This window comes from Protopterus annectens, chromosome 5.part0 (assembly GCF_019279795.1).
Source record: "Protopterus annectens isolate FY-2018-M chromosome 5.part0, PAN1.0, whole genome shotgun sequence".
Taxonomy (NCBI): Eukaryota; Metazoa; Chordata; order Ceratodontiformes; family Protopteridae; genus Protopterus; species Protopterus annectens.
In genome coordinates this window covers 1,771,757,706-1,771,784,345 of record NC_056735.1, presented here as the reverse complement: position 1 = coordinate 1,771,784,345, position 26,640 = coordinate 1,771,757,706, and the positions used below count along the sequence as shown (strand labels likewise).

Sequence of the window (26,640 nt, the reverse complement as noted above, 5' to 3'; positions counted from 1 at the left end):
GTGTGGCTTGCCTTTTAAGTTTGTTTTAGTCTTAATATGAGTGGATGCATCTCACTCTATACCACTATCAAGATTGCTGTACAGAGGTTTTGTAAATAGCTCAGCATATGCTATGGTGTTTACTGGGTTTGGGGTTGCTTGGAATTTAGCCAAGGTGTTACTTAGTAGAGAGAAGTTAGCCTTGGAAAAGTTCCTAAAGGTTTTTGGTTTTGCTAGATCCCAGGATTTATTTTTTTATTTCAAGTAATACTGCATTATGGGCAGATCCGATGAGCAAAGACATTTCATTGGGTGAGGAACATCAGCTCACCATGTTTGTGAGTACAATGCCAAAGATGTTTGTACCCCTGGTAGGAGAAGGGACAACTGTTCCAGGATGTTGGTATTAACAAAGTTTAGGAATCTCTGTGCTTGTGTATTATTGTATCGGGCTGAACAATAAGGAACTCTAGTATATGAAGACAGGCAGTATGAATTTACCGGCACATGGAGAGGGACCTATAGGTTGCCAGGGTATGGTACGAGACCCTATTTATGATGACCTGCACATATAAGAGTTCCAATGGGTCTTATACTTTAAGTAGTCTGCATGTGAGGTTGGTTTTAATATAGACTGACTTTCCTCCACCTTTAGTTCATTGCTGTGCAGTAACTGGTCTAAAGGTGTGAAAGGCATTATAACCTTCCACTGCTGGCGTGGTCTCATTGACTTTAAACCATGTCGCTGATACTATGCAGATGTCTACACTCTCCAGGGAGAGGAAGGCTTTTACAGAGTGGAGTTCCTTTTTAAGACTTCTAGCACTGAGCAGTACCTTTAGGTATTCCTTCATAGGTTCAGTTAAGTCAGAAGGTGTATCAGTTTGGCATTGCCTAAAAAGGAGACTATGGGGGTGGGAAGGTCTTTGCCAGTATCTGAAACCCTAGAGTAGATAAGTGCAGACCATCCCTGGCCAAGTAGCATGGTCTGTCAAGCATGTCCTCTCAGGCTATCAAATATTGTACCCCCCCCCCCCCATGGACTGACACCTGAAGCTACGCTATTTGTTAAAATAATATTGGCAATGTGGTATCCTACTTGGAGAAGGTAGTATGCTGCTCAGTGCTAGGCTCATACCTGCCTGAGACACATAGTCAGTGAGCTCAGTCATGTCTCACTTCACATAGTCAAGGGAGGTACATCTCAGGTCATTGACACCCACATGAACTATGACAGAGTCTTACTTGTACCTGTGGTTCAATGACATGAGTGCCTGTGTGACTTGATGCATCCTAGCCCCAGAAAGGCAGCTAAATTTGACTCTCTCCTTACTCAGTCTCATGAGGGGGGACAAAGGTGTGCCTCACTATAGAATCACCAATGACCAGGAAATTTGGCTGTGCACTGGTTTTTCCTTAAGAGCCTAGCAGTGGTGGCAGTGGATACAGTGTTACTATGTATAGCTGTGGGTGGAGTTTTAACAGTGTTTACATGATGGTTGATGACCCATGCTCTGATTTTACTGTGCAGGAGGTCTTAGTGTTTTAGTGTTTTAGTAAGGTTACCTGTAAGAGCCTCCATATAGTAGTTTTATGTATAGGGTCTTTACCCTGAGCAGTAGGCATAGTGCAAGTGTCACTGACAACCTCTGTAGGATTAGTTTTGGTTGTATGAGAGAATTTTGTATCCACATTAAAGTTTATTCACACCTGTGACACACTTTATCTGTTTTATTAAGAATAAGTGAGGTGTCAGTGTATATGAGGCAATTGCTACAATGCCTCGAAATACCCATTTCAACCAAAGTGGCCAGAGTGAGTCAGGAAGTGCATATCTATGGGTACTGATCTACTGGGGGGGGGAGTGATGGGAATTTTAAATATTGAATAGGTCAATCAGACAAGGAACTTGATGAGCAATGTTCAGCTATGAGCAAACTAGATGTCCTTGTAGTTAAAAAAATCTGTCTAGACAGTAGTGCCACAAGGGTGTAGACCACAAACCTTCCTAATGCAAAATAACTGGTGTGGAGCCCATGTGCTTAAACCAAAACAAAGACAAAACAGGCACAATAAGCCTTCACCAGCAATTCCCAGCTCAGAAGGGTGGAAGCTACCCTCTCCTCCCACAAGAGTGTAGACCACAGACCTTCTTAATATAAAAAATGGTTTGGAGCCCAGGTGTTTAAACCAGAAATAAAACACTTTTAGAATAACAGACACAATAAGCCTTCAGCCAGCAATTCCCAGCTCAGAAGGGAGTAGACTACCTTCTCCTACCACAAGAGTGCAGACCACAAACCTTCCTAATGTAAAACAACTGGTTTGGGGTGCAAGTGCTTAAATCAGATCAAAGACACTTAGAATAACAAGCACAGTCAACCTTAACCAGCAATTCCCAGCTTGAAAGGGTGGAAGCTACCATCTCCTCCCACAAGAGTGTACATGACAAACCTTCTTAATGTAAAATAACTGGTCTGAACCCAAGTGCTTAAACAAGAACTAAGACATTTTTAAAATAACAGACACAATAAGCCTCCAGCCAGCAATTCCCAACTCAGAAGGGTGCAAGCTACTTCTCCTGCCACAAGGGTGTAGATCACAAACCTACCTTATATAAAATAACTAGTTTGTAGCTCAAGTGCTTCAATCAGAATTAAGAGGCTTAGAATAACAGTTACAGTGTAATCAAGCTACTAACAAGTAGTAATAAATGCAACATATTAACTGCAACTGAACACTAAAAGAATGTGCAAAAAGCTAAATTAAGTGGGACAAAGCACAAATACGGCAAAAGCACCTAAATAAAGTATATATTTTTTTGTAGTAAGTGGGAAGTTAGGAAATAGAAGTTAAAAAGACTAAGGGGAGAGCCTTCCCAGTTAACCTCTCAGTGCTCAGTAGAATGAGCTGATGAGATGAGATAGGGAAGAGTGTCCAAAATCAGATTTATAAGAGGTGTCAGCAAATTAAAAGCCACCAAGTTTAAAAGTACAACAGCAACAGGCAGGTGGGTGGTAAAACTCAAATGCAGAGACCAAATAAATATAATCTAAAAAGAGTCAATAGAAGTCTTGGGGGTCAGTCCAGTAATCCTTGTTATTCCAGAAATACTAACAATGAGACCCCTGGTTCCCATGTGACTGATTTGTTAGCTAGGGACTGTATATTCAAAGAACTGATTGGGACAACCTTCTCATCCAGTCACAGCCCTGCTAGCCATATGAGTACTGGAGCTTTATCTGCACAACTTCAAACACTTAATAAGAAATTGTTAAAGCTGAGAAATTTACAACTCGATAACATGTTCTTTAAAGAGTAAATTAAAGCTAAAAGAGCAGCTAAATGGCTCAGGATGTGGAAGTTTCCTACCAGCTTTGATAATCACCCAGCTTTATACCCTAAACATATCCAGATGTTGGATTGTCATGGATGTGAAATAATGGAGGTTTTGATTAAATATAACATTACTATTACAGAACTTTTAAAGGAACTTCCCCAACTTGACTGTAGTGTTGAAACTGATTTATTGTTTGAATCTTATGTTTTTGAATATAGAAATGTATTTGATAATATTGATCAGCAGACGGAAGTTATTTTGGCTGGAAAAGATAAAAAATAGAACATGATTAAATTGATTATGATAACTATATATAAATATATAAATATATATAAACATTTTCAGAGAACTTTGGGTCACAATTATATGTCAGAAAAACCTGATAAGAACATTTTGGTTGACCACGTTACTAAGTTTGACATGAACCACCAGTGGTTAGTCAATGATCTGAGTGACCATAATGTTTTTTTAAACCACTTGAAGGAGTTCCTCCTTTGAGATGCACCCCTTATAGGAAGGACCTGGACTGTAGTGAAAAAGAACTTTTATTGAACATCTCTTCCAATGAACTATTGAGGCTTATGAACCCTGACAAGTGGTGGGGATGGTACTTTCATTATGGATACAATAGATTACACAAGTAAGATGTTATCTATCTTATATGACAGTGACTCATACCAGACTGTGTCTAAAATGAGATTAATGTAGCCTATCATAAAATTGATATACAGTGGATATAAAAAGTTTACACACCCCTATTAAAATGCCATGTTTTTGTGATATAAAAAAATGAGTCCACAATAAATCATTTCAAAACTTTTCCCATCTTTAATGTGACCTATAACCTATACAATTCAATTAAAAAACAAACAAATCTGTTAGGGAAAAAATATAAAAAATAAAAAAACGCACAATAAGCTGGTTGCATAAGTGTGCACACCCTTAAACTAATACTTTGTTGAACTACCTTTTGATTTAATTACAGCATTCAGTCTTCTTGGGTACACACCTATCATCAGCTAAAGAGACTCTGATTAACCCCAAATTAAGTTCAGCTGTCTTAGTAGGATTTTCCTGACATTTACTCAGTTGCTTCTATAGCAAAACCCATGGTTCGCAGAGAGCTTACAAAGCATCAAATTGATCTCATTGTTGAAAGATATCAGTCAGGAGAAGGGTAGAAAAAAAATTTCACAGCATTGGATATACCATGGAACACAGTGAAGACAGTCATCAACAAGTGGAGAAAATATGGGACAACAGTGACATTGCAAAGAATTGGACATCCCTCCAAAACTGATAAAAAGACAAGGCAAAAACAGGTCAGGGAGGCTGTCAAGAGACCGACAGTAACACTGAAGGAGCTGCATGAATTTCTGGCAAGTACTGGTTGTGTACTATATGTGATAACAATCTCCCATATTCTCCATATGTCTGGACTAATGGGTAGCTTTTCAAGATGGAAGCCTTTTCTTACACAGAAAAAGCATCCAGGCCTAGCTAAAATTTGCAAAACAATACATCAAGCCTTCCAAAAGTATGTGGGAAAATGTGTTATGGTCTGATAAGACCAAGGTTGAACTTCTTGTCCACAATTCCAAAAGGTACATTTGGCACAAAAACAACACTTCGCTTCACCAAAAGAACACCATCCCCATGGTAAAGCATGATGGTGGCAGTATCATGCATTGGGGTTGTTTTTCTTTAGCTTGAACTGGGGCTTTAGTCAAGGTGGAGGGAATTATGAACAGTTCCAAATACCAGTCAAGTGTGGTCCAAAACCTTCAGGTGTCTCCTATAATGCTGAATATGAAGAGGAATTTCACCTATCAAAATGACAATGACCCCAAGCATACATCCAAATCAACAAAATAATGGGTTCACCAGAAGAAAATTAAAGTTTTGGAATGGCTCAGCCAGAGCCCAGACCTAAATCCAATAGAAAATCTGTGGGGTGACCTGAAGAGGGCCGTGCACAAGAGATACCCTTGCAATCTGACAGATATGAAATGCTTTTGCAAGGAAGAGTGGGCAAATTTTGTCAAGTCAAGATGTGCCATGCTGATAGACTCCTACCCAAGAAGACTGAATGTTTGAATTAAATCAAAAGGTGCTTCATCAAAGTATTAGTTTAAGGGTGTGCACACTTATGCAACCAGCTTATTGTACATTTTTACTTTTTTTATATTTTTCCCCTAACATATGTGTTTGTTTGTCAATTGAATTGTACAAGTTATAGGTCACATTACAGGTGGGAAAAGTTTTGAAATGATTTATTGTGGTCTCATTATTTTATATCACAAAAACCTGGTATTTTATGTCCACTGTATTTTTATCGGATTCTCTTTATCAGGGAATTATAGACCATGACCATGATGAATATCAATTTTTGAACAATGTACAAATCATAAATCTATTTTTGATATACCAAACACCCACAAATAGTGAGGATCCCCTTTAATAGCTATTGTGGCAGTCCAATATTCTAAAACCTACCCTTCGTCAGTATTTATTGACAGGAATCTTAAGACTTTTTAACTAAATGGAACCATATTCTAAAAGATTCCTGGAATTTTCAAGCAAATATTTCTGGTGAATTATGGACTGAAAATATTTATTTTCTCACCATTGATGTTATGGACCTTTTTTCTAGTATAACCCATTAAGTGGGCTTTATATGTTTCACATTTTATGTCTATGTGAATTATTAGGCAACACCCAAGTTGAATTTTTGATAACTCTTATGGAATTAGTACTTGAAAAATATTTTTTATGTTTTGAAAGGGAATTTTTTTTAAACAAATTAAAGTGGTTACCATGGGATCTGCTTGAGTCCCAATTTATGCAAACATGGTCATGGCAAAATGGGAATTAGATTATGCATTTAATTCATCATTTATTAACTGCTGGTGTAACTATGTGAGATTTATGGATAACATCTGCATTTTTTGGACTGACCCCAAGACCTCAGTTGACTTCTTTTTGGATTACGTAAACTCTACTACTAGCTTTTTGAGAGTCACTCATTCTATTCGGGTTAACCATGTAGACTGTTGTTGTTGTCTTTCAGCTTTTCCCGGTTAGGGGTCGCCACAGCGGAACTCTGGTCCACTAATGACTGACAGTAGATTTTCACGGTGCCAAGTTACCAGCTCGACACCCAACCTCCAACGAAGGCACGCCCATTTACACATGTTTTCCGGAACGCCACTCGACCCGCGGGAAGGACATGCAGACTCCACACAGAAAGCACTCCTCACACACCAGCCGAGAATCGAACGGGAGAACCTCTTGCTGTGAGGCAACAATGCTACTGCTGCACCACCACATATCTATTTGGATTTAACCCTGGTAAGGGGACAAGGAGGTTTCTCTTCTAAGATGTATAGGAAACCTATCTTCCCAAACTCTGACTTGCATTTTAAGAGTTAGCATTCTTTGAAACAAAAACAAAGCCTTGTTAAAGTTCAACTGGTGAGGTTATTCTGAATGAGATCTACAGATGTTGTCTTTCTTAAGGAAGTGGAAGTTCTTTACAACATGCTCAAACAAAGAGGGTCTCCAAGGAATCTATTAGCGTGGGTGGTATAAGAAGTTCAGGGGACTAATAATACAAGATTTAAATATTTGTTAAGTTGCAATAATGCTAAACATTTTATATGAATGCTTCTCCCCAGAAACCTGTTATTTAAGAAATGACAATAGTTTTACAATTCTGTAAAACACTCTGTTTATTTTAGAAGAAATTATAGAGAGAAATTAGGCTATGCTCAAAGTTGACCCCACTCGGTTAAAAACATTCAGAGAAAAGCCCAGGTTTGTTTACAAAAGATCTAAAAAAAATTATGAGATATTTTTGTGAGGCCCAACAAATTTAATAATATGAAAAACAATTCTCAAGTGGTAAAACACACTAGAAAGTGTGGTATGTCTATTCATTATAATTACATCTGGGAAGCCTCTCCCTTATCGATTACCTGCAATGATTAACCTTTAGCACTGAAAATCTCAACTACTTGTAATACATTGGATTTAGTGTATATTGCACTTTACATAGACTTTAGTTGCTTTATGTAGGAAAAACAGAACATGCTTTAAATAAAAGTATATACAAACACATCTATGGCATTAATAATGGCAATAAAAACAACACCCTTTACAAACATTCACTTACTTGTTTGGGGGCTAGGAGAAATACAGAAAAAATTTAAATTTGCAGTGGTAGATAAACAAGATAATGACACAAGAGGAGGCATCTGGGAATCCAGATTGGAATTTAGGAAACTGATATGGCAACTTAAATTGAACTCACATGATGAACCGAGTTTGAATGACCACATCTCTACCTCCAGTGTCTTGAAGTTACTGCCTGCAAAACTATGATTTTGTTTCTTTTTTTAATATATATAAATATATATATATATATATATATATATATATATATATATATATATATACACACATATATGGGTTTAGGACTATTCACTGAAAGTACATTTCACTAAGTCAAATGACTGTGCACAAATCACCGAAAGCTCAATTCACTGAAAACACAATTCACTGAAACACATTTCACTGAAAGTTATATATGGCCTTTTCCCCACTGTCGTGTGACCCTGGAGTTAGCATATACAGTAAGGGTGTGTGTGTGGGGCACCGCCCCACACATTGGGGGGTGTGGGGTTTGGATATATATATTATGTTCAGAAAAGAGTAACTTATTGGAATTGCAAGTAATCTTATTATATATACTAAATCCAGGGTCGCACTACAGTGGGGGAAAAGGCCATATATAACTTTCAGTGAAATGTGTTTCAGTGAATTGTGTTTTCAGTGAATTGAGCTTTCAATGAATTGTGCACAGTCAAATGTGTTTCAGTGAAATGTGCTTTCAGTGAATAGTCCTAGACCCATATATGTGTGTGTGTGTGTGTGTGTGTGTGTGTGTGTGTGTGTGTGTGTATGTGTGTGCCATTTTATGGACATTAATTGTTTATAACTTAAAATCCATTTTTTACAATATTAGATATTTTTATAAAAAGTTTATAGATTTAAGATTATTCAGCTTTTCATGTTTAATGAAATGATTAATCATGGTACATGTTTTCAACAATAAAGGGAGTGTTTACGTGGCATGCAATTTAGTTAAGTTTCTGTTGGTTGACATATCTTTTATAAGCTTGTGATATTTAGATTGAACTTCAGTTCTGATGAAGTCCTTTGGTTATAGAATGAAAGCACTTGATTTCTTTTATTAAAACAGTTGTTATAGCTGTGTTTGGTTCATGCATTTGATTGTGGACTGCTCACCATCGAGTGTTTTCAAACCCTAAGCACTGACAGCCCCTCCTTATCTAGAGAGATTGTTGCCTAAATGATTTTCCATATGGTGAGAGTGCCACTCCCCTCAGAAGGGTGACATTTGGGAGAATGGTATCATTTTTAATTGTTTAAGAGAAAGGGCAATGCAACAACAGCATCATAAGCATTATCACCCATGCTGCCTGCTCACTCTAGTCACATGAGCCGGTGAATGACTGATGTGCTATTCACACTTAGGAAACAGTCCTAATGTCATGAATTCCAGGAGGTTGCTATTGAGCTATATATATATATATATATATATATATATATATATATATATATATTTTTTTTTTTTTTTTCTGTTTGTTCCCCCATTGTGATACTTGTTGCTAGGTGAGTGGAGACATTTCACCACAAGGCAGTCTGGCTTACTTATAAGACCTGGACTGGAATTGATCATGAAGGTTTGTATCCAGCCATGGATCCATTAGCCATCTGCATCACGCCAAGTAGCTTAGGGAGTTTTCCTAGCTTTAACTTTCCTCAGCTTTGGTTATGAGTGGTGGCTTGAGTGTACTCTCTTCTCTGGGTCCATAGAATTGACATGTCTTTTCTGTTTCTCCTGCCTCCCCAGATGAGGCACTTCCTTCAGAGCACTAGCCTTCATCAGAGCTCAGTTAAGGGCCTTAGTTTGGGCTTTATCTCTTTATTATTTGAAGAGAGGGCATAAAATGAGCCATAACTACACTGCGAATAATGCTTTGATATTTTTTTTTTTTTTTTTATTTAACATTTGTTGACCAGGAAAGTCAGACTAGGACAGAGCCTATTTTCAGTGGAGGCCCGGGCAAAAATTGGAATGTGGGAGGAAACCTGAGTACCTGGAGAAAACTCGCACGAATCCAGGGAGGACATGCAGACTCTGTACAGAAGGCACCCCAGCCAGGAATTGAACCAGAGAACCTCTTGCTGTGAGGCAACAACATTAACCACTGCACCACCGCGCCACCCATTTTTCACTTCTGTTGTTATATTGATTCACTTCTGGTAGACGATATCTTCTACTCTTTGATGCCATATCATGTCAGGAAATTAAAGTATAACAGAGAGATAGGAGATATGGTGTGACATAACTGATGACTAAACAGAGAGACAGCAGATGGGGTACAACCTTCATTCGATCTATATTCCCCACTGACCTTTCTGGAATTTCTGAATACATCATGACATGCAAATCGCATTAGCTGTTTAAGCCTTAGAACTATGCTTACAAATAAAACATTAGGTATCATTCTTACCTTGTACAGTGAGCTGGATTATTCCTCGGTCTTCTCCATATGAGTTAAGGGCATGGCAGGAAAAGAAGCCAGAGTCTTCTCGTAAAGTTGGCAGTATCTATAAAGGAGAGCATTGCATGCTGTTAGTAGACTTCTACTCTGCTATTCAGTTTGTTGTAAGTAAGTTAAGTTTAGATGCCAAATTATGAAAAGTAAGGCAACAGTTTTCATGTTTAATTTTAAACTTTAGTAGCAAGTAATATATCTTAAGTATCCTTAGTTTTCATGTTTGCTGTTGGCTTTCCCCCTCACCTTTCCATAATGTTCATGTTCATTGCTGACTTTCCCTAAACTTATTTCCTACAAATACTTTACAAGATGGTCGTGTCTCTACCACAGACTGTTTCAGTCTATTTTAAGACAATGTATATAAAGGGGTGCACCTGTAAAATTATTTGCTATATTTTCATAGCATTTTATGTGCCATTGCCCCCCCCCCCCACACACACACACACACACTGAACATTTTACCCCGGTGACTGCTGCCTGATGCCATCCCTGCATTTCTGACATTTATTTCCTCATTACATTTCCTCAGTATGAGCCGTGACAAACTATCTGCGTAAACTCAGTTATGACGCATGAGGCAAGGATGACTAGTACATGGTTGGCAGGCCACAGAGGATGAGGCCTGTGATGCAGTGGGATAGAATCCCATCACTAGTTTTCTTATGTGCTCTTTGAATGCAGACATCATGGCTACATTTGTATGCTCTCTGTCTCTCCTTTACATACAGTGATTGCTGTTATATTCAGTCACTACTGTATAATGCCTACTGATTATCTGAATCCCATTTTTTTATCCATGAAGGAGAGGCACAATAGACCTTCAAGTTACCATCTTCTGGCTGACCTTCCACCAGCCTTGTCTTATCACAGATCTCTTGCTACTGGTCATACCTCTCAAATGTTCAGATTTTTGCACATTGTCCAGATTTTTGCCTTATATTTTTGGACTGCTGTTCATAAAATGTGTGGTTTTCTTTGAAATCACTGAGGATTGCAATTAGTAAATAATGACATACATTTGAGTTTCAGACTTCATATCTTTCATAAAATGCACACTAATGCAAATCTTGTTATTCTAGAAACTTCCTAACTTTGCAAGAACAATATTTAAAATCTGTCCATCTTTTTGGGCCTTTGTCCCCCCCATTATGTTAGATTTTGTCCATATTTCAAGCACTAAGAGGTTGAGAGGTATGCTGCCAGTGTTGCACTCTGGAATTATATTGGGATGATTATTAACAAACTATCCCTATATTTTTCTCCTTGCTTCAATGAAAAAGGAGCAGTATATAATCAGCTTTATACCACAGTGCTCATAAAGAATGACAATCAATTTTTGAATAGTAATACAGCTTTATTATTTCCACAGTCATAATAGCACTGTATATTTATGCCTTGATATCTTTTATATACATTAGACTGAAAAGAAGCAGTAGCTTCAGTTTTATTTTAAACCAAATGTTACTGAAAATGCTGTAGTTATTGAACTTAAAATCGCAGTTCTGACTTTTGTTTTGGACACCACATCCAAATACCAATATCTCTATACTGCAAGTCTAAGTGGGCAATGCCCATTTTCAACAGAGGCCTGAGGAAAAAAGCTTCTGCAGATACATTTAAAATACTCATGATATAACATGGTTTACAAATATATATTACATATATAGTTCTTAAGATATCTAGATACAAACAAGTAATTGTTTTGTAATGCCACTATACAAATATAAAACAGGTTTCTTTTTTTTTTTTTAATTTCTCCAAGTCTTTTGGGTTTCTAATACCACAATGGGAATGGACCCCATTCCTAAGTCAAAGTATGATTAAAGTTCATGAAATTAGTATTGTTTCAATCTTTGAAGTTAGTCAGAAGTGTTCTTTGCAGCACCCACAATGTACCCAGTAATGAATCATTCTGCAATTCATATGGAGTTACATGTGTCAGTAACATTCCTAAATACTATTGTAGATTCTTTTTTATAAGACCCATTGCTCCTTCTACTGGAATTGTCTAGGTATCTTTCTCCTATATTACTCTCATTTCTGCCTGCAAATCCTGATATTTTATGATTTTGTGTCTCTCTGTAAGCAACACACTGTAGTCACTGGGTGTAGTGATTTCAGTGATTAATGCTACTTTTGTCTTCATTTCATGGACCACTATATCTGGTTTTCTTGCAACTATCTTTTGGACTGTTGGTAATGGATGATCCTGCGTGATATAAACTTCATCATTTTCTATGATGCTTTGTGGCTCATGTTTCCATTGTTTTTCAGCTACTTTAATATTATAATGTTTGCACACTCCCCACTGCAACAGTCTTGACATATTATTATGCCTTTCAGTATACTTCTGTGTGGCATTATACATGATGCTAAATTCCAAGTGTAAAACATTTAGTATGCAAGCAGTTCATTTACAATATAAGTGACAAGGAGATATTAGATATGACTTATAAGACATGGGTAAGGAGGGTTACTGAATAGATGTCATAAATAAACAAAACTGCAGTAAGGAGTATGAAACAAAAGCCAGAAGAGAGAAAGAGGCATTGTATAGCAGATAGTCAATGACAGTGAGGGAAGGTAAGAATTTTAGGGTACATTCTCATAGAACCTGGTTATATGAGAGTGGAGGACAGTATTTGAAGGAGATGGATAAAGTTGTAAAGTTATAAAGAAAATGAAATGTGAAGTGGGGATTAACATAGGATGATAGCTGAGGGGAAGCTGTAGAAAGAAATGTTGTGTAGCAGGGGACAGAGGCTATAAAGGGTTAGGAGGTATAAGCTGATAACAGAAAATGGCTTTAACCAGGTGAGGAGCATGTGCATGTGCTGTTTTAGGAAGGGCTTGAAAGGCAGAACATTTCATGGTCTGTTATAAGTACGCTGGGGTGGTGTTGCAGAGCTTAGAAATGTAATGTAAGTACACTGAGTCACCTGCTGGGTTATTAGTGTTTGTTGTGATTACTAGGATTTCATTGGTTAAGCTAAAAATCCCTTTTTCAATACATTAGTGCTGCAGGGTGTCTTTTAGTGCTGGATACCTTTCTGGTGAATGTATAAGATTGTGTGCAGTAATAACCTGTGAGAATGTTAAACAGCTTGGTAATGCAAGCCAGTTTTGTTGTTTCAGGGTTCTGCAATGATGAGTCCTAAATGTAAGGATGGCAGGAAATGTCGCTACCTTATTGTAACAGAGAGTTTTTCTTTATGTATAGTATTTAGGTTTGTAAGACTAGGTGAGTCATACAGCAGGGATGGAAGGTTTGTAGATGCTAATGCTTGGCTTGCATTGTCTGTCAGGATGTGCTTGGTTCTATAAAGGGAGACAAGTTTCTTGTGTGTGTTTTTAATGGCTTGAAATATATGTTGGCCAAATCTGAGGTTATTGTCAGTTAGGATGCTTAGAAGTTTTGTTTGGGTTATTGGAGGAGGTTATTCCGAAAGACTGTGTTTCATTTTGGTACTTTTCAAGATTTAAAAAGTAGGATTTGCATCCTTTAGCCATATTTATATAGCACTGAAAATAAGTTTGTGTGTTGTCCCTAAGTGTTGTTAGAAATGGGGATGCACGTATAATGACTGAGATGATGGCATATTGAACTATGCTAGAAAGACGGTGTGTATAAAAATGAGATGGGGCCTAATACCTTACAACCTCTAAGATCAAGAAACTTGGACAAAGCCATAAATAATGTGGGGGTCTAAGGCCCAAAAATGGGAACCTTTTTGCAAGCATTGCTCTTACAAATATAGAAAGGTTTTGCATTAGCATGAATTTTTTGAAGGGTATGAAATCTGAAACTCAAATACCTGTAAATATTTTCTGATGTCAGTCCTGAATAATTTGCCAAAGTTTTCCCAGAAAACAAAATTTTATGAAGAACAGACCAAAAATATGAGGCAAAGATCTGGACAGTTGAGAGGTATAGATCCATCTGACAGTGACTGGTAGGAAGGAGGAGAGATTTGTTTCCATTTAACTGTTCGCTGTCTGTCAGTCAGCTAGGAAACTATGACAGAGATGGCTGGGTGTGGTCCTGGGAAGAAAGTTAAATAAGATGCTGATGGGCTACAGAGTCAAACACTTCTAATAAATCTAGGGATAGTGAAGATACCAGAGTGCAGTCAGTTGTTTATATTTGTGACCTTGAGTAGAGCAGTGGTAGTACTATGATGAGGTCTAAAGCAATGATGGGGTTTGGAGAAAAGGTTGTTAGAAGTAATGTACTGTTGTAATGTAATGTACAGTTTTGTCCACAATTGTGTGACTATTGAGTACTTGAGTTAGTATACATAACAAGATGATGTGATTGTGCATAGTGAGGAAAAGAGTGCATTCATACAGCAGTTGCAGGACCTATTAGATAAAGCAGGACAACATGGCTTGGTGTTGATAATGGGACTTGAATGCGCATATTGGGACAGACATAACAGGATATAAGAACTGGGTTCACATGGGTGGGACAACATGAACAAAGAAGGAGAGGCCATTCTAGACTTCTTTCTGGTAAATAGCTTGATAGTAGCCAACACATAGTTTAGAAAGAGAGATAGTCACTAGATTACATGCAAGAGTGGCCAACATGCAACTCAGGCAGACTTCCTCCTAGTAAGGAAAATACACTAGTGTAGATAAAGTCAGTTCACAGAATAAAACACTGATTTCTACAATCACCTGCAAGCAATCGTCAGAGAAGGCTATAAGGTCAACAGAGACAAGACTGAAAACAGTTTAAGGAATTACTTCGGGTGTATGCACCCCAAGAAGAGAAGGAAATAGATGGAGTTGAAGAAGAAGAAGAATAATAGCACCTCAAAACAGCATGTATGAGGACTGCGGAACAGATATGTGGCCGAGACAGGAATTGAAACAAGGTATATAAAGAAAGCTGGAGGTGGAATACAAAGTCCAGGAAGTCATCAAAAAACAGAGGGAATACAGAAAAAAGTGGGAGTTAGAAAAGATGGACCAGCATAAGAAGGAGTACTGGTTGGCTAACAAAGAAGCTAAAAAAGGAGTTGCAATAATAATGAACAGGGCATTGGAGGCACTCTACCAGCTACTGGAAAGTGACTCAGTAGGTGGCATAAAAAATAACTATATCAGGTTGCAATACAAAGTCAAAAAGATAAAGAAGATAGTCAGACATCCTTCATAAGGGATGCCAGCAACAGCCTACTCACCAGTTCACAGGACATCAAAGACAGATAGAAGGAATACTTCCAACAGCTTCTGAATGAAGAATACTCCACAAAAGCTGTACTGTCCCAGGCACAGCATACAATGAGTGAAGAAGAGAAGCCCATCCTAGAAGAAGTAAGAATAGCACTAAGAAAATGAATTCAGGGAAAGTAGCAGGCTCATATGAGGTCACAGCAGATAATGTGTGTTTACTTTGAAAATAAAAGAAGTTTTCAGGAACTTTTTTAGCCCTTTGTTTGTGCCTGTATACTTTTTGGTGTTGGCTGTGATTTGACACATTCCTTGTGTTTAGACTGTTTCACAGCAGATATGATAAAGGTGCTGGGTGAGATAGGGGAGAAATGTCTCCTGAGGTTACTCATAGCAATGTGTAGAGAAAGGTGTACCCCAGATGACTGGAAAATAAGCATACTCATGTCAGTGCACAAGAACAAAGGGGCCATCCATAACTGTGGGCAGCACAGAGGTATCATGCTCCTGCCACAATGCATGAATGCTCTGGAGAGAGTGATTGATAAATGAATATGTAGAGCAGTAGAAAGTAAGATGGGAGAGGAGCAGATCAGATTCAGATCAGGATGCAGCACAAAAGACCTGATATTTGCAGTGAGACACATAGTTGAGAAGAAACTAGAGATGTGGAAAGAATCCAATTGGGCATTCTTAGACTTGGAGGAAGCTTATGCCAAGGTCCCAAGAAATCTGATTTGGGCTGTACTGTGGTGGTTCAAAGCCCCAGAAACATTGGTAGAATTAGTACAGGCAATGTACTAGGACCCAATGACTCAAGTACGAACAGTGTTCCGTCTCATAGAAGGATTCCCAGAGGGAGTGGGTGTGCACCAGGGTTCAGCTCTGAGCCCACTGCTGTTCATACTGGTGATAGACTACATTAACAAACAGGTTGGAGGGGACAGATCAAGAAAGCTGCTGTATGCAGATGATGTAGCATTACAGGCAGACTCTGAGCAAGAACTTCAGCAAAGGATAAGCGAATGGAATGCAAAACTGAAGTACATATAAAGCAGTGGTAATAGAAGCAATTTGGGGAAATCAGAAGAAGATGAGAATTGAGACAGAAGGGAAGATAATAGAACAGGTTTACAGCTTCAAATATCTGGGAGGGGTGGTTGAGAAGAATATAAGTCTGAATGAAGAGGGCAAAGCTAGAATCAGAGGGGCTGCAACCAACTAGCATAGCATGCCAGGTGTAGTGTGTGGCAGAAGAATACTAATGAAGCTAAAAAGTAAGGTGCACAAAACAGTGGTGCGACCAGTACTACTGTATGGCACAGAAACGTGCCCAGTAAATGTAGAGCAGATATGAAAGCTAGAGGTGATGGAAATGAAATGCCTGAGAAGGGTGGTAGGATGCACACTGTGGGACAGATGAAGAAATGAGGACATAAGAGCAGAAGCCAAAATAGCTCCAATTGCAGAAAAGATCAAAGATAACAGATTACGGTGATTCGGGAACATGCAGAAAACAGAAGACAATCTGGTGAAGAAGATTTGGGACAGACAGGAAGAAAGTAAGAGGAAATTAGGCTGTCCAACTAAGAGGTGGATGGATTGTGTGAGAGAATATTTGTGAGTCAGGCATGAGTGTTGAAGAAGGTACGATTGTGGTACTGAATCGAGAGAGCTGGCGACAGTTAACATGCTATCCCGACCCCATGTAGAAAATGGGAAGAAAGGAATTGATGATGATGATTTTATTAGTAAATTAATTTCACTAATAAAATAATTAATCATAAATACTTTGTTGTTATTTTTTATTATTATTTTAATATTGGGTTTAGGCCTTCAACATTAAACTTAAGAAAAACAAGCTTTCTCAACATTTTATATCATGCCACTGATACTAATAAACAAAACAATCTGGAATCTGAGATTAAGGAGATAACATGCTTCGTTCTCCCTTATAAAATGTATGTTTAGCACAAAATATTGGGAATTATTCTCACTACATGGCTCCATTTGCTGCGGATACAGAAATACTAGTTTTTGAAAGTAGATCTTATTACAAGTTGTATATTCTGTATCAATAATCTAGGTGAATTGAGTCAATATTTAAAATGTGTCAGTTACTGTAGGTCATTGTTCTTAAATATTTTTCACTTTCACGCTGATGCTTGACTGACGAGTTTATCACTTATCACAGTTATCACTTTAGGTAGGAGATCAGCAAACGCATGTGGTTTTCCTTTTTACTTATAAATAGTAATTATCGTTTTTTATGAAATATTAGCATCACAGTTTCAGTGGGAAATAAATGAATACATATCTGAGTCTCCATCAGAAGAAAATATGTGAAGACGGGGCAAGTATTGGTTTTCTGCTCTCACCATTATATTTAAAGCATTTACAGGAAGTCTCTTTATAAAGGTGTGCAAAAAGTATTGCTTTGACGTCTAGACATAGATAGTTTAAGCACTTTATTTCAGCACTGGGCCAGGTCAAGAGAAAGCATATTCTCTTATGCCACTTATAAAGTTGGGGGGGGGGGGTGAGAGAGATTGCTTCCACTGAGGTGATTCTTAATGAGAACATTTTGTTTGAGGTACTCAGAAAGCAACCCAAAATCCCTGCTTAACAGAGAGTTCTCACAATTGCACAGAAAATTCCTTTCTAACCTCCTGCACTCACAAATGCTATCCATATCTTCATAAGTCTGCATTCAAACCAGTTTGCAAAATGTGTGCACTGCTACACTGAAATGACTAAGTCTGCTACCAGTGTAAACAACAGAACTCACCAGTGTACAACCACCACGTAACCACTCAGTTGTCTTCAATACCAAAATTACCTCAGCTAACATCAACTCAAATATCACGTACGATTTATATATCCCAGATTGATGCCCAGCCTTTAAAAGTTTTCTTCAAATGGTATATTCTCACTAGAAAACTTCACTGCACTGATACATTCCCAACCAACAGCACTCCCATTAACTTCCATGGTAATCTCCTATATTCTAGCTATGTTCCTAAAAACTGGAACTGCCTACCCACCTTCCTTCACCGGATTTGCAAATCTAATCTTTCCAAGTTCTCACTAAAATCATATTGAAAAATACCTGGAAGTGGAGCTGTACCTCTCCTCCAGGATAAATGTCCTCTATTTTGACTGCCTCCACTCCATCTAAATGTCCTTTTCAGTATATAACCATAGGACCTTGTTTTTTAAATATATCTGTTGTTATACCCTTAGTGAATCACTGCTAAGTTCCCAGCATCTGCATTGTCAGCTTCAAAATAATCCTTTTCATTATTTTCATTGAATCTTTGCTGTTACTGTGCCATCCTCTTTAGCAGCAGCATTTTCTTGTCATTGTTATCACATTATCTTCATCATCTTCATTCTCTCATAATCATCTTCAATGCTTTCATCATCATCTTCATCATCATCACCATCATTCCTGTCATCTTTATCACTGCCATCTTCATCTAGTCATCATTTCCACTATCACGATCGTCATCATCTTCATATCATTCTCATCACCACTGTCACCATCACATCTTTAACATCATCTTGAGTGCATCTTTGTCATCTGCATCAGCAGCCTCATCACATCTTCATCACCATTTTCATCATCATCATCTTTTTCATCTTCATTACATCATAGTCATCTTCACCATCAATGTCAATATTTTTATCTTTATAGCATCTTTATCATCTTCAACATCTTTGTCATATTTTCATCTTTACAGGTTCACAGATTATTCCAAAAGTTTTTATGCTGGCACTAATTAATTCCATGCACAACACATGCAAACATACTTTACAACCAGAAAGGAGATGAATACTTCGGAGCTTAAGTCCACAAAATAACTTTATTAAGAGCTTTTGTCTGTGGCACAATAGGACTTCATCAGAACAGCACATAACAACAACTCCACTTTATATAATATGAGCTAATTTAATTACCCCAATCAGTCACCATGGAGACTATTAATAACACCCACCACTTAATTACTAAAAGCAGATGCTATAGCAGATTATAAAGTAAAATAGTCATTCAGCAACATTGTATACATAAATACTTTGCATAAAAATACATTCCTAACCAGATAAACCATAATACATAAAATACCGCTCGTTTTCAATACAGATTCTAATACTTTTTTATTATTATTTTAAATAAAAAGCTGCTGTCAGTTTTAAAATACTAGACAAAGTGGTTTCATTCAAACCAGGGTATACAGTGGCATTAGTTTTTAACTACCATCTAAACTCCTGATACTCCAAAAAATGATTCACCAGTCCACCACTCTGCCCCAAATCAACTTGATCAGTAATGGAGAATTTAAATCCATGAAGTGGATTTCTTTCTAAATGCTTATATAGTGCATTCCTTCCATCCTTTTTCTTTATGTCATAAAGGTGTTGGTAAACCCTTTTCTTCAGACTAAGCTTAGTCTTTGCCTATACAGAATACACTGCAATGATCACAGAGTGCCAAGTATGCTGCCCACTTACTCCCACAATAACATTTCTTTGAAATATTAATCTCACTATAACCTTCCACTACCATAGATGATCCTTTCCTAATGTATGGGCACTGGGAACAGTGGCCACATTTAGCCATCCTTCCATGTCCCAAGATTTTCACTTGTCTTTCCAATAAAGTCTTAACATATAAATCTTTCATATAAACAATGGTAGGCCTTTCATCCAAAACCTTTAGATGTTCATGATCTAACCCAAAAATCTTCCAATTTCTTTGGATAATAGATTTCAACCCAAAGGAATTATTATTATATGTCAAAATGTGGGCTCCTTTATACTAATGTACACCATCATCTGCATGTGAATAACCAAGTCCCACCTTATCTCTTAACCCTAATACAGACAGTCCCAGGGTTTCCGACATCTGACATGTGGACAACCCACAGATACGAACGGGCTGGTGCAATGTCAGAAATAACATAAAGAAACAATAAAATCGTTAAAGCTGCCCAAATGTGTTTGTGTGTGTGTGTGTGTGTGTGTGTGTGTGTGTGTGTGTGTGTGTGTGTGTGAGACAGAAAGAGAGAGATCGGGAGAGTGAGAGCGAATGCAGGTATGAATGAGGAAGTGCCTGTGTGTGAGAGACTGGGAGAGAGTGAGGGCGATGTGTGAGTGAATACAGGAATGAATGAGGAAGTGACTGTGTGTCAGAGAGACTGGAATAGTGACAGTGATGGGTGAATGAATGAAGGTATGAATTAGGAAGTGACTGTGTTTATGAAAGATTGGGAGAGTGAGAGTGATGTGTGAGTGAATGCAGGTATGAATGAGGAAGAGACTGTGTGTATGAGAGAGAGAGAGAGAGAGAGAGAGAGAGAGAGAGTGAGAGTGAGGGAGTGATCCCCTGGCAGCAGTTAAGAGGTGGGTGGTTGCATAAGGGGAAGGGGTTAGTTATGGAATAGGTAAAGTAGGGTTAAGTGTGTGTGTGTGTGTGTGTGTGTGTGTGTGTGTGTGTGTGTGTGTGTGTGTGCGAACACTACATTTAATTACAAGATGTCTTAAACTAGCTTTGTTGATAGCAAGAAAGGAAGCATAGCTCATAGGAAGTAAGGAAGCATAGCTACAGTATACAGTATTATGTTTAAGATTTGTTTTTGTTTGGAAGTGTTTCTAAAGTGTTTTCGTGCAAAGAAAAGTAAAGTAAATATTAGCTTAGGCAAACATTTGTCTAAGTGACATTTAATAAGAGCCATATGTATGTGTTTTGACTTACATACAAATTTGATTAAGGGCAGACTAAAAAAATGGATGTCATCCTTAACCCGGGGACTGCCCCCAGCTGTGTAAAATGGCCTGCCCATCTTTTCTCATTAACTTCTAAAAAATATCCAACAAAAAGGGTTCAGAGTATCCTCTCAAACTAAACATACGCCTCACTTTATCACATTCCAATTAAAATTCACTGTCATTGGTGACCATCCTGGCCAGTCTTACATATTTCCCCTTCACAAGAGCCTTCTTTCAGTGAATAGGGTACATGCTGTCAACGTGTAAAAAATAATTAGAGTATGTAGGTTTATGACAGATTGTTGATTCAAAACACTTATTTAATTTATTTTTCCTAATAGTAATATTAAGTATATTTACTGAATCAGTCTAGACATCCATTGTAAGCCTCAAAAAAATCAGTGGTGGTGTGCAAATAATCATAAAATTCCTGTAACCTACCTTTTCCTTCAATCCATAAAAAAAATCATGTCATCCAAAAAATGCCCATAAAACCCTAAACTATCCTTAAATTCAGAATTAACAACAAATTGGGTCTCCCAGTAAGGAAGAACTGCATTAGTAAACATAGGGGCACACACCGCTCCCATGACTACCCCTGTCTTCTGTCTAAATAACTGTTTTTTGTATACAAAAAAATAGCTTTCCAAAAACCGTATTCATAAAATCCCTCAACTTACTAACCAACCATTTATCAAGGTTAGTAAAAAATTAAAGGCATTCATAAAACTATTCAATACCCAAATCATGGGGAATGACTGAATATAGCTCTTGAATATCTATTGTAATGAACATCAGAACCTCACTAAACATCACGTTAGAAATTCTTGTTAAAAAATCCCATGAATCTTTCAATAGGCAACCATGATTCTCGAAAATATTTTTCATATGAAAATCAACGCACTTAGCCAGATAGAAGGTTTTAGATGGCTTCATGTCCACAATAGGACACATTAGCGGGTCAACTAAACTTTTGTAAATTTTAGGGGTCCCAAAAATGGTGGGGATCCTGGGGCTATGGACCACCAAAAAGTTAAATTCATCCACAGTAATCGAACTCTCAAGTAACATTTCTTCCAAAGTCAAATCTATGTTTCTATAAGCTATATTCAATTCGTTAACTGAAACTTCCTCATATGTATCTGAGTATAATATATGAAACATTTTATTTATATAGTCATTGGTGTCCATAACCACCAGGCCCCCCGCCTTATCAGGTTTCATTATCCTAAGCTGTTTATTCTGTGTAATCACCTTCAATAAGGCCTTTTCATTGTGAGTCAAATTATGATGGATGACAAACCTAAAACCACTTTTAAAATAATTCCTAAAATCAGGCTTACATAATCTTTCAAATAATAAAACCATAGGGTGGGGTAGGGGGGGTTAAACACACTGGGCCACTTGATAGTAAAATTCTCAACTTCTTTCACAGTGTTAACATTTCTAAAATAAAATGCACAATTCAATTTCCTTATAAATAATTTAAACTGCAATAAAACGTAATCAATTTTTGCATTTATATCCAGAAGGAAGGCCAGCCCACGTTCAAATACATTTTCCCATGCAGCATTAACATCAATTCCACTATAATTGTACAATTCAAAATCTCTACAATCATTCTGAACAATTGAGTATGTATCAGAATTTAATTCAACTATCGTGTCGTTCTCCCTCTCCCCTTCCCTCTCTGGGGAGAGGGGGTGTTGGTATGGATGAGGGCTTACTTCCAACCGCTGGTGCTGAAATCTCTCCCTCCATTCAATTAGTTTGCAAGACCACCTTAGAAGTGGCCTCACCCCATAGCCTATCAACACTGTAATGGCCCTCATTGTTATTAAAACTTTGATTCCCACTGTCAGCACCTCTATTGTCAGGTAGAGGAGAGGGGGGTAGGCAACACCCTTCTTGTAGTCAGCTCTAGCCCTAGACAACTTTTTAGCCTTCTTATTATGTATTTCAAAAATATCATGTTCACTTTTTGTCAATAGACCATTAATAAGGCCAATCTTAGACTCAAACAATAAGTCATTACGAATACTGGCATCCAGCTTGTTAATGTCCATATTTAAAATGTTCAAAGTCATTAAGGATACTGGCATCCAGCTTGTTAATGTCCATAATTAAAAGTTCATCTGTCTCTCATAGTCCCTAATTAATACTTGTAGTAGTTTGCAGCCATGCTGGTTAAAAAGTTCAAGTAACTCACTGTGTAAAATGGAGCCCTTAATAAGGCAAGTCGGGTACTTCCAAGAATGTAGTCCTTTAGGAATCATTTCAACTTGCAGACACTTTTTAAGATAGCTGCACTCCAATTGCAGCTTTCTATATTTAAAAAGCAGGTCAGGAAATTCCTTTATTTGTTAGTCCAAAGTACCAGCAACAGCTTTATGAATAGGCATGTCAGTTTCCCAGTGAAATTCAGCATCAAGCATATCATGAAAGTTAAACAAGGTGCAGTTAGTGCTACCTCTGTCAATCGCACTGCTACTGCAATCAGGAAGTGATGTACATTATTCTCCTTGGGGACAACTAATTCATTACACTGTGACTCGTGGACTCTCTGAGCAGGTGTAATCCCCAAATAAAGACAACCCTGAGTAAAATTATTATTAGAAGCTTCTGTTAGGGTAGCACCAAGTATTAAATGCATTGAATAATTCAGCAACCGCACAGTTAATTCATTGATCAACTGAGTTAGAGCTCCAATAGCTGCTGCAAACTCATCACATTTTCTATGTACATCCGAGCTAGTTGATTCAGCTCTAGCTTCACTTTCCATTGCAACGGACAAACCAAATTAAATAAAATACCATGGACTATAGAAAAACAAAAAAGTAGGTAAAGACTTTGGAGTTTAAGTCCACACAATAACTTTATTAAGTGCTTTTGTCTTCATCAGAACAGCACATAACAATAACAACTCTACTTTATAAAACATAATCTAATTTAATTACCCCAATCAGTCATCATGAAATTAAATGAAAGGGTTATAAAAGCAAGTCTGTTTGTGGAGGGTGGTAATCCAGTTCTCTGGTTGCCTTGCTATTTGCACTTCATATCCAGATGCTCTTCTATAAACGCTATTGTCTAAAAAGAGAGAAACTTGGACTTGATTGAGTTAACTGTGATGTCTAGATGTTTACAATGTTGGATCAAGGAGTCTCTGGTGTGGATGAGAAGATTCCTGCAAGGGGCCATGATGATTCACCTGTCAAGGTAGGGGAACACCCAGAACTGTTGCCCTCTGAGATGAGTTGCAACCAGTGCTTTACACATGGTGAATACCCAGGGGATGTGGTGAGACCAAAGGGCAGGGCTCTGAATTAGAAATGATTGGCTCCCAGTCAGAAGCAGAGAAACCTTCTGGAGGAGCTACCTACCTTTATGTGGTAGGGCGGATCCTGCAGGTCTATTATGTAAATCCAATCATTTTTCTCAATAATGGGAGAACAGAGTTTACAGTGACATTACAGGACTTCATCTATTTGACATTCAGGTTTAGATATCTGAAGTACAAAATTGGCCTGAGGTCACTTTTCATCCTTGACACTAAAAAGAATCTTGAATAAGTTGATGACCCAGGATGACTTGATTATCTACCAACTTTTTAACTTCTAGAATTGCTGCATTTCTTTGGGAGGGTGGAGCAGTGGGGATTTTTCTTGAAAGTGGGGTAAGACAGAAAGAGGATTGAACAGTCTTTGATTATGATTGTCTGCACCCACATGTCTTGTATGATGGACATCCAAGCCCTGGAATTCAGAGTGTGCCAGTCAGGCAAACAGTCAGGAACACTGATATAGTCTCACATACAATGGACCCCAGAAGCCCTGATTTTGAAGACCACATATGCAGCATGGATGATGTCCACTATTATAATTCTCCATCTGCCCACAGAGGTCTAGCTCTAGAAGTGCCGGGAGAGCACCTTTGAGGTTTATGGAACCACAGCTTCTTCCTCCCCATTGGTTCTGAGAGAAAGACCTCTGGTGATGTATAGAACCAAATTCCTATGGCAGAAAGGGTTTTTTCCATCTTTCTCACTTCTGGAGAGTGAATTTATAACTTCAGGCTCAATGATTGCTGATCCATCATAAGGGGAATTCTGCAAAGTCACACAAGCACATCCAAGCATGTCTTCTTATGGCTATGCAGGTGCCTGTAGCTCTAGAAGTGTCCTCAGTCACATTGCAAATCAAGCACATCAAGACATTCTAAAGGGATTACAGCATGGCCAACTGCAAGCCCACATTGTTTATTGACCTCTGCAGCAATGGACCCAGAGGCAGAGATTTGGAGAACTCCTTCATCTTATCCCATAGAAATGTGTCACATGCACCAGATAGTTCAGCACCCTCAGTGAGAAGGTTGCTGAAGTGTAAATTGCTTCCTAAATGTGTCCAGCACCATGGACTCTCTGTTTTGGGGGTTGGACAGAGGAGCTTTCCCTGACAAGTTCCTTTTTGATGGCTGCCACCACCACGATGGAATCAACAGCAAGACCCTTAATCTAATGCAGGAAATCTATGGGGGATACCAAGAATTTATTGGATTTGCATGGGATAGGTTCAGCCACATCCAATTCCTTCCATGCCCACTTTGAGACTTGATCAACCATCTCATCCCAAGAAGTTGCTAGGCTGGTCTCAAAAGCTTCCAGAAAATCTGACTCCTCCTGAGAGGGGGCTTCAGAAGAACATCCACCTTTCTGTCTCAATAGTTCAAAGATCTCTGCCAATGAGAGTTCCTCAAGGGGAGGTCTGGGAGACCCATCCCGTTCATCAAAGTCAGTGTCTTTGGTTAAAGACTTTTTTTTTTCTCAATTGTTTTTATTGAAATGTTAATAACAAAACATTAATATATGATAATAGAAATATTATATAACAAATATGCATATTTAAAAGAACAAAAATAGACAGCAACTAAAATAACTATTTACAATGGTATCTACTAGAAAACAAAGCATTTTAAGCAGAAAAAGATATGCGATAAATGTAGCTGTTAGTTAATTATTAAAGTCTGTTTATCCGGCAGTTCTTTGATTTCAACCATATATTATATGAAGAGGTGATTTTAGATGTTCCTGTCTTGACTGAGATAAGTTCAAAATGACAAAGTTCAGTTGCCAAATGTACAGATTCGTTCATAGTAGGAGTAGCCTGATTCTTCCCATTCTTGGTGATGACTTTTCTTGCTAATGTTAAGATACTCCATACAATAGGCTATTTTATTTTCATGACATGAGTGGGAATAGGTGTATTAAATAAAATAAGAGTTTTGGTCAGCATAAATTTATCATTAAAAACAGACTGTAAGAGAGAATTCATATTATCCCAATATGATTTAAGTTTTATACAACTGCAAAACATATGCTTCTAGTCAGCTTTAATGTTTAATTTACATCTCCAGCATCTTATGTCTTTATTAAACATAAATTCAACTTTATGTGGTGTGATAAAGGTGCTATGTAAGAACTTCCAAGAGAATATCTTCTACTTCAGTGATGTAGTAGTTTGTTTTGAAGATTGGAGTATTAGTTTTTTTATCATCTTCACTTGGGGAGTTATTATTAACAAGTCTAAAATAATTCCAATAGCTTTTTCTGTGACTTACTGTTGATTTCTTAAGTACCTTATATATTTTAGATAGAATTCATTTTCTAATTATATTCAGATGCTTTAGAATATTGAATAAATCAATGAATGTGGGGAACAAATTTCT

General features: G+C 37.7%; 1 protein-coding gene across 2 annotated transcripts in view; it reads right to left on the bottom strand.

Moving 5' to 3' along the window:
• The window catches only part of DSCAM (DS cell adhesion molecule), a 3,720,739-nt gene that overhangs the window by 1,156,031 nt on the left and 2,538,068 nt on the right, over positions 1–26,640 (bottom strand). For both annotated transcript variants that reach the window (XM_044071570.1, XM_044071571.1), the window contains one exon: positions 9,922–10,018. In XM_044071570.1, the coding sequence (XP_043927505.1) occupies positions 9,922–10,018 (97 nt within the window). The remainder of the gene's footprint in view (positions 1–9,921; positions 10,019–26,640) is intronic.